General features: G+C 37.9%; 1 protein-coding gene across 1 annotated transcript in view; it reads left to right on the top strand.

Moving 5' to 3' along the window:
• Nucleotides 1–17,637, top strand: part of MACROD2 (mono-ADP ribosylhydrolase 2) — a 2,026,697-nt gene that overhangs the window by 693,056 nt on the left and 1,316,004 nt on the right. Inside the window, exon 5 of the mRNA XM_039479347.2 lies at nt 3,970–4,086. Coding sequence (XP_039335281.2) covers nt 3,970–4,086 — 117 coding nt within the window. The remainder of the gene's footprint in view (nt 1–3,969; nt 4,087–17,637) is intronic.

The raw sequence follows: 17,637 nt of genomic DNA, 5'->3' as shown, positions 1-17,637 counted from the left end.
AGTAGGTGAGAAGATGGCAAATTTCAGGAGTGACAGGAAAATAGTAAGAAGAAGAACCAAACGGAAATTTCAAGAATGAGAAAAGTTAAATATCTGAAAATTTAAAAATTGGGATGGAATTAATAACAGATTTATCACAACTCAGTAATAAAAAGACAAAAATTAGCAAAAGACATGAGCAGATGCTTCCGAAAATAAGATACATGAATGGCCAATATACATTTGGCAAGATACCCAACATCATTAGATACCAGAGAAATGTGCATTGAATACTCCTTTGTAGTCATAAGAATTGCCAACATTAAAAAGGCTGACAAACACCAAGAGATTGCCACAGTTTGAACTCTCTTACATTGCTGGGGTTATGTGTAACATAGTAATCAGTTGGGAAAACTGTATGTTAATTATTTATATAATAAAATATATGCTTACCTAGTAATTTCACTCAGTGATATTTGTCCAATGGAAATGAAAACATATAGCCACAAGATGGTTTATACAAGTATGCAGATTTATTCATAAAAGCTAAAAACTGTAGTCTAATGTCCATTCACAGATGAAGGGATAAAGAAATTACAGCATATTCAACAATGGAGTGTTAGAAATATATAGGAATGAAGTCTAAATATATACAACATGGATGAATCTCAAAAATGTTTACTCTGTGGAGTAAAAGAAGGCAGTCTCTCTATCTTTATATGAAGTTTGAAATTATATAACAGGTAAAACAGTTCTGGTGATCAAAGTCAGAACAGGAACTCCCTCTGGGTGAGGCAAGGGAAAAATGAATAGAAAGGGCAGAAAGTAGGCTGGGCATGTTGCTCACACCCGTAATTCCAGTACTTTAGGAGGCGGAGGTGGGAGGATCATGAGGTCAAGAGATTGAGACCATCCTGGCCAACATGGTGAAACCCCATCAGCACTAAAAATACAAAAATTAGCTGCGTGTGGTGGCATATGCCTGTAGTCCCAGCTACTCAGGAGGCTGAGGCAGGAGAATTGCTTGAAATCACGAGGTGGAGGTTGCAGTGAGCTGAGATGGCACCACTGCCCACCAGCCTGGCAACGGAGCGAGACTCTCTCTCAAAAAAAAAAAAAAAAAAAAAAGAAAGGGCACAAAATAACTTTTTGGGTTGATGGAAAGGTTCTGTATCTTTATTAGCATCATGGTTACATAAATGCACACAGTTGTTAAAACTTGTCAAAACTGTAGACTTAAAATCTGTACCTTTGATTGTACATTATAAGTCAAAATAGAATGGATAGAAATTTAAAAATAATGTAATATAATGCTTCGATATGCCACATGCAGGAATTGAGAAGGCAGCAATTTATAGGGGTTAAGAGCATGGTTACAGCATCAGAGGAATCTGGGGTTTTGAATCACATTGTGAGTACTTTGTGAATGTAGGCAAGTTACTGACGTCTTCTAAGATCCTATGAAATGGAGATGATAAAATTAGTATTCACCTTATAAGGTTGTCCTTAGTGCATTGCCTGGCACGTGGATGCATTTGATACATTTAAGCTGTAGTCATTATTATTAAATAGCTCTTCAGCTAGACTTTCATTGCCCAAATGCAGTCAGGAATACTGGGATAACCATGAAAATTTTGAGAATTAAATATCTGCAAACTGCATTAGGGTACAATCTAAATAATGCAGATAATATCTGACAGACAGTGTATGTTTAAATATGCTAGCAAGTCCTATTTTCGCAAAGTAACTATCTCTTTGCCAAGAAGAAATTATTTGCTTTAAAATACTTTTCTTAAAGCCCTTGTAAAAAAAATTCATATATAGAGAAATTAGGACATAATTTTTCCCTTCTACAGTAGTCTGACCCTGTTTCCAGTCTCATAATCATATCACCAAAGGTACATATATTTTCATAAATATGTGTGCTGAATATATAGATACACATTACATATATATAATTTTTTACACATATATACCCATATATGTATATTTAGTGTGTGTGTGTGTTTGTGTGTATGTACGTGTGTGTGTATAGTGTTGTAAACAAAATGGTAACCATACTATATATACTTTTCTAAACCTGGTATTTTCACTGAGAAGTCTTTTCATGTGAAAGACTCTGTTTACCTATAAAGCTGGCCTATTCTTTTTAACTGCTGTATTGCAGTCTATGGCATCGATAGGCTTTTAACTTTGTAACTACGTGAGATACTACCATTATTGATAAGGACTTGTAAGAAAACCAGTACTTGAAGCATCACATGTCTAGTTAATGTTCAGAGTCTGGATTTCAACCTAGAGTTTGTGAAACACTCAGTCTAGTGTAGTCTGGAGCGAATTAATTTTATTGTGAGTGTCTTTGAGGTTCAGGTTAATTGTCAGACTTTGCCAATATGCAAGTGGTGATGTAGTAAAGGCCAGATAATCTTGTTTCCCTAAGACAACTGTGGGGCCAAAAGTGGGGCCTCCATGCCATGCAGTGGCAGCAGAAGCCAACGTAGACATTAGACAAGTTATACTTCCCTGAGTGCCAATAGCCTGTCCCATATCCAGCTTCCTCTAAAATAATAATAATGATAATAATAAAGAGTAAGGATCAATTGCATGATGTTACGAACTGTGGAGAGAAGAAGTCTTCAGACCTGTAATATTCTATCTACTTTCACATTCCAGATTACTATTGTTTTCTCTCTTTTCCTTTATTTTGCAATCTTGCTTTTTTTTTTTTTTTCCTGTCCAAAGGGCCCATTCAATAACAACTAATATCCCAAATTCTCAATTTCCTAATTTATATGTCTGTGGTCTTTTAGTGTGTGCACTCACACATAGAGAGTTTTAATTTCCAGTGACATCAAACTTGTGCTTTCAAAAGGTAATTTGTGATGCCTGGGTGTGAAAGGGGCCCTGGTATAAAGCCAGAGAGCTGATAAGAGCTGAGGCTGGTCATGGACACAAAGCCTGCCCCTCTGGTGGAGTCGGAGCGGCACAGAATTTCTCCTTCAGGCCCTGCCAAGTGAGGGTAAGGGGTGGTCTTATGGGTGTTAAGCAAGACCTAATCTACCCTTGCGAGGCCCCCAGTCAGACACCCTGCAGAAACACAATCAGGCTTGTGTCATTCTGTTGTGGGGAGTAGTTGCTAAAAGATTTGGTTTTGATTTTGGTAGCTTTAATTCTACTCTTTCACTTTGAGGTGAGCACAAATGTTTCAGAGCGCCTTCCTAGGTTTCTTTCTGACCTTTTTTCTTCTCTAACCTGTGGTGTATTCAAGGCAACCCTCACCAGCTCAGGAGAGAGGGAAAATTGTGAGCATTTCTTCCCAACCCTGTATTCAGTGACATCAAGTTAATAGCTTAAAATTGGATATGGGGAAAGGAATTATACCACTGAAATGGGAAAATGCTACATATCAAGGATTCTCCCACCCCAGAGAACCTGTTGTTTAGCACATCACTTCTGTAACCCTTCTACTTCTGTTCACCACATAAACCTTCCCCTCACCACACACACAGACACACATAAACACACAGGCAAGCTAGGGTATGAAACATTGGACACCCTGGGTTTTCTTCCAAGGGCTGTTGTTATTTATAAGAAGAACAAATTTCGTTCTTTTCCTCTTCTCATCTTGAGCTTTACACTTATTTCCAAAAGCCGGCCTGGCATGGTTGCTCACACCTGTAATCACAGCACTTTGGTAGGCTGAGGCAGGCAGATCACGAGGTCAGGAGATGGACATCATCCTGGCCAACGTGGTGAAATCCTGTCTCTAATAAAAATACAAAAAAAAAAGTTAGCCAGGTGTGGTGGTGCACACCTGTAGTCCCAGATACTCAGGAGGCTAAGACACTAGAATTGCTTGAATCCAGGAGGTAGAGTTGCAGTGAGCTGAGATTGCACTACTGCACTCCAGCCTGGCGACAGAGTGAGACTCAGTCTCAAAAAATTTTTGAAAAAGCCACATATAAGCTAACTTTCTTCTCTCTCCCTTAGTGGATGGCTGTATTCATAGAGCAGCTGGCCCCTGTTTGCTAGCTGAATGTCGTAACCTGAATGGCTGTGATACTGGACATGCAAAAATCACATGTGGCTACGACCTGCCTGCAAAATGTGAGTAGAACTTTTTTGAATACTGTTTCAAAATCGGATGAGACATCTTAACTTGTTTTATTCCATTGTATAACTGGAAAAGGAAATGGCAGTGGTGGTATTTAATTAAATGCGCTTCAGTTCAGATTTTGTACATGGTAATAAAAAGTGCTTTCCAAATCGGTCTCCAAATATATATATATATATATATATATATATATATATATGTGTGTGTGTGTGTGTGTGTGTGTTTATGTGTGTGTGTATGCACATATACACACATATATATACATATATGTGTGTATATGTGTATATACACACATATATACACATGTGTATATGTATGTATACACACATATGAAGTTTAACCATTCAAGTATTTGACAGAGTATCTCTCAAACAGGGAAATAAAAATATGAGCAAAATATGCATTATAGCATTTAAGTGCCACAGAGTGACAGCTCTTGGAAATGAGGCCAATTTCTTATTTCTTGTTCAGGTTTCTTGATTGTGGTTGTGTTTAGAGCAAAGGAGATCAAAGTGATGTATTGTGTTTTCAGCTGCCATGTAAAGGCTGATTGGCAATTACAGCCAAGGCATCTGTCACACTTTGCTTTCAGGAAAAGCCAATGGAATCTGGTTGTCAATGTGAGAATGTATTTGCTCTTTGAATATGGAATGGTCAAAATTTCCATTATATTTTAATAGAGAGAAGTATTGCATTTGATTGACCTTGTTGCTTAATCATTCAACCAACTGGGTGAGGTCATACCGAATAAAATACTTAAAGAGAAGCTGGTTAAAGGTATAGCCTTTTTTTTTTTTTTTTTTTTTTGAGACAGAGTCTCACTCTTTTGCCCAGACTGGAGTGCAGTGGTGCAATCTCTGCTCACTGCAACCTCTGCCTCCTGGATTCAAGAGATTCTCCTGCCTCAGCCTCCTAAGTAGCTGGTACTACAGGCACGTGCCACCACACTCAGCTAATTTTTTATTTTTAGTAGGAATGGGGTTTCACCATATTGGCCAGGCTGGTCCAAACTCCTTACCTCAGGTGATCTGCCCCCCTCAGCCTCCCAAAGTGCTGGGATTACAGGCGTGAGCCACTGTGCTTGGCCTAAAGGAACAGCTTTTTTATCCTGTAATTTTCAGGGCCTGAGGAGGGAGGTGGAGGGTTTCATTCCAACATTAAAGTGTGCATTGTCCTGGAAGTTGAGACACCAATTTGTTGATTTTCCCATTCACCTACTTCTTATGATACCACTGATGCATTTTATGTAGAAGTAAAGCTGGTTTGGGGTTTTGTTTTAACAGTGGAGAAAACATGAATGAAAATTTATAATACAATCTATAGGATACAATGGGTAATATATATGCAGGTTGTCTAACCATGAATTTCCTGTGGATATGTGTGAAGGAAGACTAGTGTGTTATATTTTAAAGATAGCTGTAAAAGTGTGTTTAAATGTGAGGATTTGTAGTAAATAGTAATATAGTAAAACAGTTTTTTAATCAATGTAATATTGCATCCTATATTGCTCAGAATGGTTTTCCAGTGAAAGTGCTTTCATATGCTACATAATGATGTTTTGGTCAATGATGGAATGCATATGTGATGGTGGTCCTGTAAGATTATAATACAGATTGAATATCCCTTATCCAAAATGCTTGAGACCAGATATGATCTGGATTTCTGATCTTTTCTTCAGACTTTGAAATGTTTGCATATGCAAAATGAGATAACTTGGAGATGGGACCCAAGACTAAGCACACAATTCATTTATATATATATATATATATATATATATATATATATATATATATATTCCTTGCACACATAGCATAAGAGTAATATTATGCAATATTTTAAATAATTTTTTGCAGGAAACAGTTTTGATTGTGTTTTGACTGGGCTGGCCACATGAGATAATGTGTGGAATTTTCCACTTGTGGCATGATATTGGCACTCAAAGTTTCAGATTTTGGAGCATTCTGAGTTTCAAATTTTTGGATTAGGGATTCAACCTGTACTGTATTTTCACTGTATCTTTTCTACGTTTAGATATATTTAGATATACAAGTACTTACCATTGTGTTACAGTAGTTTGCAGTATTCAGCACAGTGACATGCTGTACAGGTTTGTAGCCTGGGAGCAACAGGCTATATCATATAGTCTAGGTGTGTAGTAGGCTATACCACCTAGGTTTGTGTAAGTGCACCTTACACAACAGCGAAATCACCTAAGGAGTCATTTCTCAGACCATGTTCCCATTGGTAAGTGATTCATGATTGTCTATCAACTATAAGCTGTTTAATTTTTCCTTTAATGACTTTTCATTTCCTTTTCTTTGCTAAGGTCTTTACCTAGTGTGAAAGAGTCAAATCATGTGCCAAATGGCTCTTCACTACTACTTGGAATATATATTTGTGTCAAACAAACCCTTTGTTTACAATGGTGTTTAGAAGAGTTCTCTTTCTAACTCAGAGATCATGATCTGAGTATTAACAGTGATTTCCCTCTGCAGAATTATATAGGGCTATGTTTACAAATGTTGGTTCTTTTCCTTTCTAATACCATGCTACCGTCATGATTTACCTAACTTATACCACTCTGTGAGCAAGCAAAATTGCTGACTGCTACAATAATAGCAAGATTATTGACTGTTTTCAGGCTTGTATCTGACCTTAAGCCAAGTAATAGCTATGGTCTGTTTTCTTTCTTATGCATTAAAACACAAATCAAATTTGTCCTAATCTGAACTTTCTAAAGAACAGTATACTCAGAATCGTTAAATGTGCCTAAATAAAATGGTGGCTCTATCTAGTATATGGGTTCACACTATCACACATGTGAAAATTTTTTAAATATACTTGTATCTGTTTGACAACCATCTGAATAAGTTATTCAGTTTCCTTTGAATGCCATTCATCTTATTTTAAGATTATTGAAGATTGCACAATACCAGACACTGAAAGACAAAGATCAGTAAGTCTAAAGAATTCCAATGCTTGAGTCATAACTTTGAACTGAAGTGTGGCTTTCATGGGCATCCTGGGGCAAGTGGATCTTTAGGGTCAATAATGCTAGAAGTGGCATGTCAGTCCACAGGACTAGCTACAGAATCCATGAGAGCTGAGATCCTGAGAGCCAACATATACTCAAGTCGCTGCATGCAGCCCACAGGGCGTGTTTAGTAAAAACTCATCCAATAGAATAGAAAATTATCAGACAGGTATTGCGATGCCACCTCATAAAAGTCATAAACGTGGCGTATTTGTGGCTAGGTCTTGTTTCTTCCTGTATATTTAAAAGGTTAATGATTTATATTAAAAGCATAAAGGAAAGCAAGGAAAGCAACATGAAAATGAGTAATAATAGCTTACATTTTTATGCCACTTTACAGTATTTCACAGTACTTTCACAAGCCCTTATATTTTAAATTGTGTTTTATAAACATTGTGTGTGTTCATTTTCCCTTTCCCTATCCCTGAGAGATGTTTTTCTTTCTCATCAATTTGGTTCATCCATTTCAGAGTCATTAACAATCCACAGATGTGCTTTTGTAGTGAGAATGAAAAGGGAGCTCATTACATACTGTTTGGGTCATTTTTCCCCTCCATATTTAATAATTCCATGACAGTTTGACAGCAGAGACTAGTTCCTATCTGTCCTCTGAGACAGCGGGTTTATCATTATAGGGGTACTAAAGCCAGTCATACAGCCACAAGTGATAATATCTTCATGCATCAGCAATTTGTTTGGAAAATGCTATTGTCTGGGTTACAGACAAACTTGATAATTTTGAGCTGGTTTTTGCCTCTTTTATGCTTGCTAAATTATTCTATTCATAAATGCTTGTATTTGAATTAATTATACTTGTATTCTGTGTTCTGTGACTCATCATGAATGGTAGAATGATAAGCCCCAGATATTTAGTTTACTCTTCACTGCTTGGATGTTTTGAATGATTTCTTTTTGACGTTAAGAATATCCAATCATTCTTTTTAAAAGAAATCTTAAGCATAGAAAGAATATTGGTCAATATTTCATTGAAGGCTATTGCTAAGGAAATGACTTAGAAAGTAGATGGAAGATTGTTTACGTAATTGGATCTTTTGGGAATTTTCTCTACAATGTTAGATATTTTTTGAATTTATAATACAATTTAAATTTTTATAGATTTTTAGAAGCTTGTTGACTTATGAGACATTTCTATTCAGGCTGTTGTCATTTCACCAGGCAGTCAGCTTCACACGGGCAAGATTTGTCTATCTCAGTTACAGTTCCAATGTCTATATCTATCATAGTCTCTCCTAAATATGTGCTGAATTAATGTGAATAAGTGAAGGATAAAATGAGTGAATTATTTCAGGACTTTTTTTTTTTTTTTTTTACCTGAAAAGCAGTTAAAAAAAAATATTGCCTCTACTTGTAATACTTTTCTGTCTGCAATTACTCTGCACAGTTCTAGTAAATTTACATACTTAGATTTAGAGTCCTTATAATTGTCTACAAGGCTGTACATGATGTGACCTTTACTTCCCTACCTCATCTCCTTCTGTGCTTCCCCTAGTCACACAGGCTGCTTTGTGTGAACTGGTCCCTAAAACCTTTGCACTGGCATTCCCTCTGCTGGAGTTCTATTCCTCTGCAGACCTACATGGCTTGTTCCTTACCTACTTCAACTCTTTTTCAAATGTAACCTCAGGTGTCACCCTAACCAACCTATTTATGATTTCTTCACTTTTAAAATTTATAATCACATGTCTATAAAATTAATCTTCAAATATGTCATTTACTTATTTGTTTCTTATCTGCTTACAAGAGTAAGGACAGAAACTCTTTTCATATTTTTCTAATGTATTGCTGTATTCATATAGCTTAAAAAATGTCTGATATATAATAGGGGCTCAAAAGATACTTGTTGAATGAATGAATAAAATGTAACTCTAATCCTCTCAAAATCTGCTAGTGGACTTTTCCTTAAATACAGACATATTAGCCTGATTACCTTTGGCCTTCCACTGAACTACTTACAACCTTTTGTATGATATGAATTGCTCACAATGGTATGTCTATGCATGGGGTCTGTATCTGGGTTATCTAGAAAGCTCTTTCTTTGCTCCTTTCACTTGTCTTCCCGACTCAGTTCAAATATCACTTCTGCCATGAAACAAGTCTTCCCTTGTCACCTGAGCTAAAAATGCCTTCTTTTTACTTCACACTCCAGAATACTGCATGTTAACATACTGATGGCACTTGTCACATGCTACCTTTTATTGTTGGATATGCAAACTTTCCACCTTTATAACAGAGTACCTTGTATATCACAAGTACTAGAGAAATATCTAACAAATGAATTCGTTATTGAAAGTGTCAAACCTGGTTGATAATTGGTAGTAGGTGGAATATAAAGGAAAAATTATGCTAATATTTCTAAGAAATTATGAATTTAGTGTCAATTATCCATTGTGTTTTTAAAAAAATATTTTAACTTATATGCAGTCCAAAATCTCCTGTCTTCAAAATGTACTCTTAATGGAGTTTCTCTAGGGAGGAAAAAATAAATAAAAATAAAGAAACCACACCACCCGTGTTTGATGGTTTTCAGCATAGCTCACATGTCTATTTATTTCTTTAGAATGCTTCTCTCTTGGCAGGCCTGAATAGTCTTCAAAGATAAATGGAAAAATATTAAACTTGTGTAAATGAAATGGTGGAATCTGTTTCTTTTATTCATTCTATTTAATCTTTGGAAGGCATCAAGGGGTAATATTATCTAACTCAAGGTTTTCATTAATCATTTGAAGGGAAACTCTAAGGTGAGAGACCATAGCATAATATGTTTGAATGAGTGGTGTGAATCCAAGTTCACATTCTTTTCCCAGGTGCAATAGTAATCAGATGATAGTACCTTAAAATGTACTGTTGATAATAATTAGTACTTCTCTTGTGCCCTTTATCAAGAAATCTTAGTACTTTGAAACACTAGCTCATCAGTCCTTTTGAAATTCCTATGAGGAAGTGACATGTCAAGTAATACTTTCTTCCAATACAAAGAGAAATGCAGGTCCAGGGAAAATAAATCTGTTGCTCCCATTAACAAAATAAACCCATATTAGAGGCATGGTGGTGGCCAACGATCCCTGAGCTAGGAAAGGAGTCTCTGTTAGATGTTAGCCAGGCCTGCTGCCTGTTTTTATAAATAAAGCTTTATTAGAACACAGTTGTGGCCATTTGTTTACATATTGTCTATGGCTGCTTTCATGTGGCAGAGTTGAGTTGTTGCTATAGGGTTTTATGGCCACAGAACCTGAGATATTTACTATCTGGCCTCTGCAGAAAAAGTTTGCCAGCCCTTGGTCTGTGGCAATCTTCACTTTTTTTTCTTTCTGAGACAGATTGCCACTCTGTCGCCCAGACTGGAGTGCAATGGCACAATCTTGGCTCCCTTCAACTTCTACCTCCTGGGTTCAAACGATTCTCCTGTCTCAGCCTCCTGAGTAGCTGGGATTACAGGCATGTGCCACAACACCCAGCTGATTTTTGTATTTTTAGTAAAGACAGGGTTTCACCATGTTGGCCAAGTTGGTCTCAAACTCCTGACCTCAGGTGATCCACCGGCCTCAGCCTCCCAAAGTGCTGGGATTACAGGCATGAGCCACTGTGCCTGGCCAATCTTCACTTTTTATAAAGTATGAAAGGTGAGATTCAGAGATATTAAATATTGAATTTTATTAAATGTGATATTACTTATTCAGATCAAAATTGATAAAGATGAGACTAAAATACCTACCGTCTATTCCCTGGGACATCATTGCTTCTGTTGCCTCAAGAGAACATTACCTTCAGGGGATAATCTGAAACCTTTCAAACCTTTCGAATAATAAGGCCGCCTTGAAAAGAATCCCTAGAAAAATAGGATGATTTTTCCCAATAGGGCCAGATCTGGGAAGTGAATAAGTCAAGTCTCTGACGGGAGAGTCAGTTTAAACCACCAGAGTATTAGGAAGCAAATCTCTATTCCTGGCTTCCCCCAGTGGTGTTAGCTAATGTGTTGAAAGGGCACCTGCAGTCCACAGGAAATGCAGTTTCTGGAGCAGGTAATTCGTAAGATGGTTCTGAGTTAGTCCTTTGCAAAGGGTGACCTGATTTCAGCCATCATGGGCTCTCCCAGCAGGTGCCTGATTGTGAAAGCTGTGGAGTGGGCATGCTGCTAGGAGGATGACTCTGCCAGCCTTTGATGAAGACCTGAGGGCCCTCATAAGCTCCTTCCCTAATTAAATGACTTATATTACACAAAGAGAAAAGCTGCTTTTGAAGATCATAAAATCATCTTCCCTTCTGAAGAGGAAGATGGGATTGTTCCTCCTAAAATCAACTCTGATTGGCTAATTTTCCTTAAGTGCTTAAGGAATTCAGGTTTTATTTGAATCTATTTCTCTGTAATGGCCACCTTTTTCATTTATATTAAGCAGTTTCATACATTTAATCTCCTTAGTGATCCTCATGATGAATGTGGAAATAAGAAGGGCAGAAATATTCTAAAACCCAGAGCAGTGTTTCTCAAAACGCGGTTCCTGGAGCAGCAGCATCACCTGGGAATTTGTTAGATGCAAACTCTCATGCCCCACCCCGCACCTACTGATTTATAAATCCTGTGGTTTAGCAAGTTCTCCCGAGTAACTCTGTTGTGTGGTCAGGTGTGAGGGTGATTACACTAGAGAGTGGTGGAATCCAGGAGCACCCTGGCCTTGAGATTCCTTTTGCCTATACGACATAGGCATCCATTTGGGTCACAGATGAGGGCATTTTTTTGAGGAGAACTCTGACACATTCTTCTTTTCCTTTGTAGCACTCTCTACTAATGACGACATCTGTATTTATTTGTTTATTGTCTTCTTAGACAAAATAACATTTTAAGAAGGGAAGGCATCCAGTGGATCTCACTGACCCCTGATATCCTTAGCATCTGACATGGTATCCAGAACAGAATTGGCTCTTGATATATATTTACTGGAGGACTTAATGAAAGCATTGCTTTTGTCTCATCTTTTGTCATAATCATAGCTGCCACTGCAGGAAACCTACCAAGAAGACACTCAAGAGAAAAAGACATGATTCCAGGAATCTGCAGAGCTAGTACTCTTGCTGCTTTTAGTGTCTCTAGTATCCCAGCACCAAACATGCTCCCTGCTCGAAGGCTAGCAGTATAAGAAAGCTCAGGGGCCACACTTTGCTTATTGTGCCCACATGCCAAGTATCTGTCCTGTGCTTAGTGTCTTTCATTTTCTCTTATTTTGACCCATTGTGATAACAGAGTCCACCCCAAATGGCTTTGTGATGAAATAACTAAACGATTCTAATGTTAATGGTGTCTTTAAAAAAATGTCCACCTTTTGGAAGCAACTGGTATTTACACTGTTGTATTACTGGCTGAGCGTAGAATTAAACGTCTATATTTTCCATTATTTGCCATCATAGCTAGCCTTTAGAGGACGCCATCTATACCTCCTATTTCCTATGTGATCAATAGGAAATAACAGTGTAAATCAATTCTGGGTAATAATGTAAATGGGCTCTTGAAGGTAATTCCTGCTGTGAAATAAGCAGTTAGCAGTGACACTAGCATTAACCACAGTGGGGGTAATCAGCCTTTGGATGCGTTTAATCAGTTATCAGCTAAGATTAAAAAGAGAGCCACTGTTGTGCAGGGATAATCATTTTCAGGATTTAAAAGATGAATATTTGAAGGTGTTCTCATAAATTAAAGCCATCAGAGTGGCTTTGAGTAATTTAGGATGCTCTGAGGTCAGGCACAAGCAAACAGGAAAGGTTAATCTCAGAGCCACGGTAGTTAATGTGCCGAGATGGCAGAATGCATTTATTGAAGTAAGTAGCAAATGCTGAGTAAAAATGTAGATATTTTTCTCCCTGTGTTAAGATGTTCCTTGAGCTATTACATATATGATTTGATTAAAAGTAGTTTACAGTGAACACTTCGTAAATGTGTTAACTTTCCTTGTAGTTAATTACTAATCCCAAAGATTAAATATCAGGCCATGTTATGACTTGATTAGAGGTGTTTCCACGTGAAAATATTGATGGAACCAAGCTCTGTATTATAGAATATAAGATTGATTCTATGTCAAGAGCCCTAAATGTTTTGGTAGGAGATCTCAGATGCCATTAAGGCAGAGTGCTATAATTGGTAATGCCCTTAACTTCTGAGCCTGAGGTTCCTCATACGTGATTCTCTGGGGGTGAGATCTACCTCCGGACAGTCTGTTAAGCCATGTGCGCAGAACCGCTTCTTAATACTGTCAGATAAGAGAGATACATGGCTCTATTATTACTTGTAAAATATCTGCACACTTCATTTGTTTGTTCAGCCCATATTTTATTGAGTACTTCCTCGCAGCTAGAGTGCTCTTCTAGAGAGTAGATGACTGTAGTGAAGAAGACAGCAGTCTTAGGTCCTAGCAGAGAGAGGACACTCATGAACAAGTCACATAAAAACAGAGAACCTCAGATAATGGTAAGGGCTATGAGGAAAAAAAAAATCCCCTTACCAGATGTATACAGTAAGGATAGTTCATACCTTTTTCAATTGTTTTCCCTTGCTACAAATATTCTATTTCACTTCTGATGTATTTGTAATTTTAGTATAATTTTTGGAGATAACAAAGGATATGTTGCTTGTGATAGAGCTGACAGGAATTTTAATTATTACTATTTCATCTCAGAATTTTACAGATAAAATAACTGAGGCCCAGGGAAACGACTTTATTTTTCCCAGGGTCATGTGGTAAGGGACAGTGCTAAGACTAGAGGCTGACTGTTAGTATAGTGATCTTTGTGCTGAATGTACTGCCTCTTTTAGCCTCTTTGATCATGCCAACCCTCCTACAGAAGGATTGTGAGAATTTAATAACTGTTAAGTGAGATGATGAATGTGAATGTATTTTTAAAATTATAATTCCTGACTTCATATGGTATCTTAATATTAGTAGTAATTTTAGATGAGTTACATATAATTAATTATGGTTTCATGAGCTTTACCAATAGAGTTTATGTCAATAATCAGAATATGTGCAACAGTGACTAGTGTTTGAGAAAATATGGAAGTCCCAGAGAGGAATTAATACATATTCGATACTAGCCTAAAGACAGACATTTGCTCCTGTCTCTTTCCAGTATCTTGACCTCAGAGAAAAGGGATACTGTAAAAGTTACTTTGAGAAACTTCAGATGGCAGTTTTATTGGTTTTAAAGATACATTCACAGATTCTTTGATATTTCTCTTCTGGAGAGGTATAGACCTTAATTCCCCTCTACTTAAACATGACCTGGACCTAAGGACTCCTTTGTAGCAAACAGAGTATGTTAGAATAATGGGAACATCTGAAATTAGTTTAAAGAAAAGATTGTGGTTCCCTGCCCCCATCTCTTTCCTTCTCTCTTTCATTTCACTTTGTATTAGCTTCCAAGGGCTGCTGTTACAAATTACCATAGCTTGATGGTCTAAAACAGCAGAAATTTATTCTCTCTCAGTTCTGGAGGCCAGAGGGCCAAAATCAAGATGTCAGCAGGACCATGCCCCTTCTGAAGGTTCTAGGAGAAGATCCATCTTTGCCTCTTCCAGCCTCCGTTGGCCTCAGGTGTTTCTCCGCTTGTGGCAACATAACTGCAATCTCTGCTTCTGTTTATACGTGACGTCTTCCCTGTGTCTCTCTGTGTCTTTACCCCTTCTCTTATAAGGACATTTGTCACTAGATTTAGTACTCACTGGAATCCTGCATCATCTCAAGGTCTCAAGATCCTTAACTTAATTATGTCTACATAGATCCTTTTCCAAATAAGTTCAGATTCATAGATTCCAGGTTTCAGGACATGGGCACATCTTTGGAGTCGCCATTTAATTCACTACATAGTCTCTGAGCATAGCCAGTTTCTATGTCATGAAGCAGTCTTGAGGAGGGGAAAACCAGCTACCATGTTGTGAAGGAACTCAGATACCTTCTGGAGAGGCTTGTATACTGAGGAACTAAGGCCTGCCTGCAGCAGTGTGAGTGCACTTGCAAGCAGGTTTTCTGAAGTCAGCCCACAGCCACATCAGTGAGCTTGGGAGTACATTCCCCTGCCCAATCAAGCCTTCCAGTGTCTGCAGCCCTGGCTGACAGCTTGACTGCAACATCATGAAAGACCCTGAACCAGAGGCATCCAGCCAAGCCACTCTAAAATTCCTGGCCTGCAGAAACTGTGAGATAATAAATATTTGTTATTTTTTTTTTATTGCATTTTAGGTTTTGGGGTACATGTGATGAACATGCAAGATTGTTGCATAGGTACACACATGGCAGTGTGCTTTGCTTCCTTCCGTCCCCTCACCTGTATCTGTCATTTCTCCCCATGCTATCTTTTCCCACCTCCCCACCCCCCGCCCCTCCCCCATTTCCCCCCAACGGACCCCAGTGTGTAGTGCTCCCCTCCCTGTGTCCATGTGTTCTCATTGTTCAACACCCGCCTATGAGCGAGAATATACGGTGTTTGATTTTCTGCTTTTGTGTCAGTTTGCTGAGAATAATGGTTTCCAGGTTCATCCATGTCCCTACAAAGGACGTGAACTCATCGTTTTTGATGGCTGCATAATATTCCATGGTGTATATGTAGGTGCGGGGTAATTTGTTATGTAGCAATAGGTAGCTAATACAGCAACTATGACCATGAAGTTTATAAAGAAGAGGAAGGAGCTCACTATCAGAATGGGTGATATCGATCATATTTTCTCAGTGCAGAACCTGCCTTGTCAGGGACAGGCCTAAAATGGGAAATGAAAGCCAAATCGCATGGGTGTAATGTTACATTGTGCAACCAAATCCCTTTGCCATACCTGTGTCATAGGCGGCATATTAGGTTGGAAAAACGACTATGAATGGAAATTTCTCATATGGATGGATAGATAGATAGTCAAAGAGAAACCAAAGTTCAGCTTAGTAAAGAAGCATGGAAAGAAAACAAACCAAAACATACAACTGGATATTACTTACCTGCTGCTCCTTGACTGGGTTCTAATCTTCACCTTTGCCACTCATGTGCTTTTTTCTTTTTAACTGATAAGAATTACTGTTTCTTTTCCTTTCTTTTTTTTTTTTTTTTTTTTGAGAAGGAGTTACTGTTTCTATTTTGGGGGGCAAAATTAATTCAGTTTCTATTCTCTGTTAATGTTACAAGCTAAGTGAAGCAGAGATAACTTCCCATCCACATTTGTTGTGAGGCTCTTCTAAATGTGTTTGCCGTATTAGCTGGTATGTTTCCCATTAGCTGTTTTATTTTTCAGAACTACCGAGAGTTTGCCTCATTTGTAATCACATGCTATTTGTGAAATCCCTGTAATTTCCTAAGGCCTTCTGGAGCTTGCCTCTTCCTACCTGTGACATTTTGAGGAAAGATTTATTCTTTCTCTGTGTTTATTCTGCTTAGTGAAGATTATGAGACACAGCCTTAACTTGAGTTTTGCAAGTTCTTTTTAAAATTGTGGCTGTATTGTGTTTGGAGTCTAGTTACCCATTTGGAGGTCTGTGGAGGGCAAAGGGCTCTCTTGGGAATCCCTTTCTTTTACAGATGCTCAGTGTCTGCTTTCTGATATCATGGCATGTGATGCCAAACTATTGTCCTTCCTTACCGGGCTGGCTGAGTTTGTTTCTGCTTTCATGTTAGTTACTCCTGTACTTGGTACAGTATGTCAAATATATATACATGTCATCTCTCATGACCTTCATTCTCACATAGAACATATATATTTCCTTCTGAGTTATAATCTGTTTTGTGAATATGGAATTCAGGGATTGTGTTGTTTGTGGAGCTGTCTGGAAAAGCAGTCTGAGAGAGTTTGGGTTTGGGAGTGGCTTGATGGAACTGGGATGAAAGGCACTGGGGATCTGCCAGGAAATCTACTGGTAGGCATCCTGGAGTGGCTGGCAGAGGAGAGGTAACTGCTGTGCTGGCTGAGCTGATGAGACTGGGCTTTTCTCCTCCATTTGTCCAGGACATGTCCTACCTATTGTTTTAAAATCAATAAAAGTTATCTTGATTATTTTCTCCTAGTAATATTTACTGCCTGAGAAGAATGATGACAGATTGAGAAACTCCACATCAAAATGTATCCCGCAAGAATGGTCAGAGCTCTGTACATAGAATATTCCAGAGTTAGAATGATCCATGTAGCTATGTCCAAAGCGGGAGGTAAAACAAGGAACTGCAAATCAAGAGTTAATCCGGTATTTTGAGCCTTTCCTTAAATTCTCTGTTTTGTGCAATGCAGGATTTCTCCATATACTGAATTAACTGATTGTCATGGGCACTAAATCTTTTGCCTTAAACACATTAATATCACACTACAAGTAACATCTCATTGTTTATACCTACTTTGAGATTAATTATCACACAGTTTTCTTTCCTCTCTTATTCTCATCTTTTTTCTTATCACTCCATTCAGAAATATGGGATCAATATTTTAAAGCCTGAATGTGAGATGTTTCTATTTATTGTTCATCATGGTAATTAGCACCTT

The sequence above is a fragment of the Saimiri boliviensis genome, chromosome 9 (assembly GCF_048565385.1).
Source record: "Saimiri boliviensis isolate mSaiBol1 chromosome 9, mSaiBol1.pri, whole genome shotgun sequence".
NCBI lineage: Eukaryota > Metazoa > Chordata > Mammalia > Primates > Cebidae > Saimiri > Saimiri boliviensis.
This window is presented reverse-complemented; position numbering and strand designations above follow the sequence as displayed.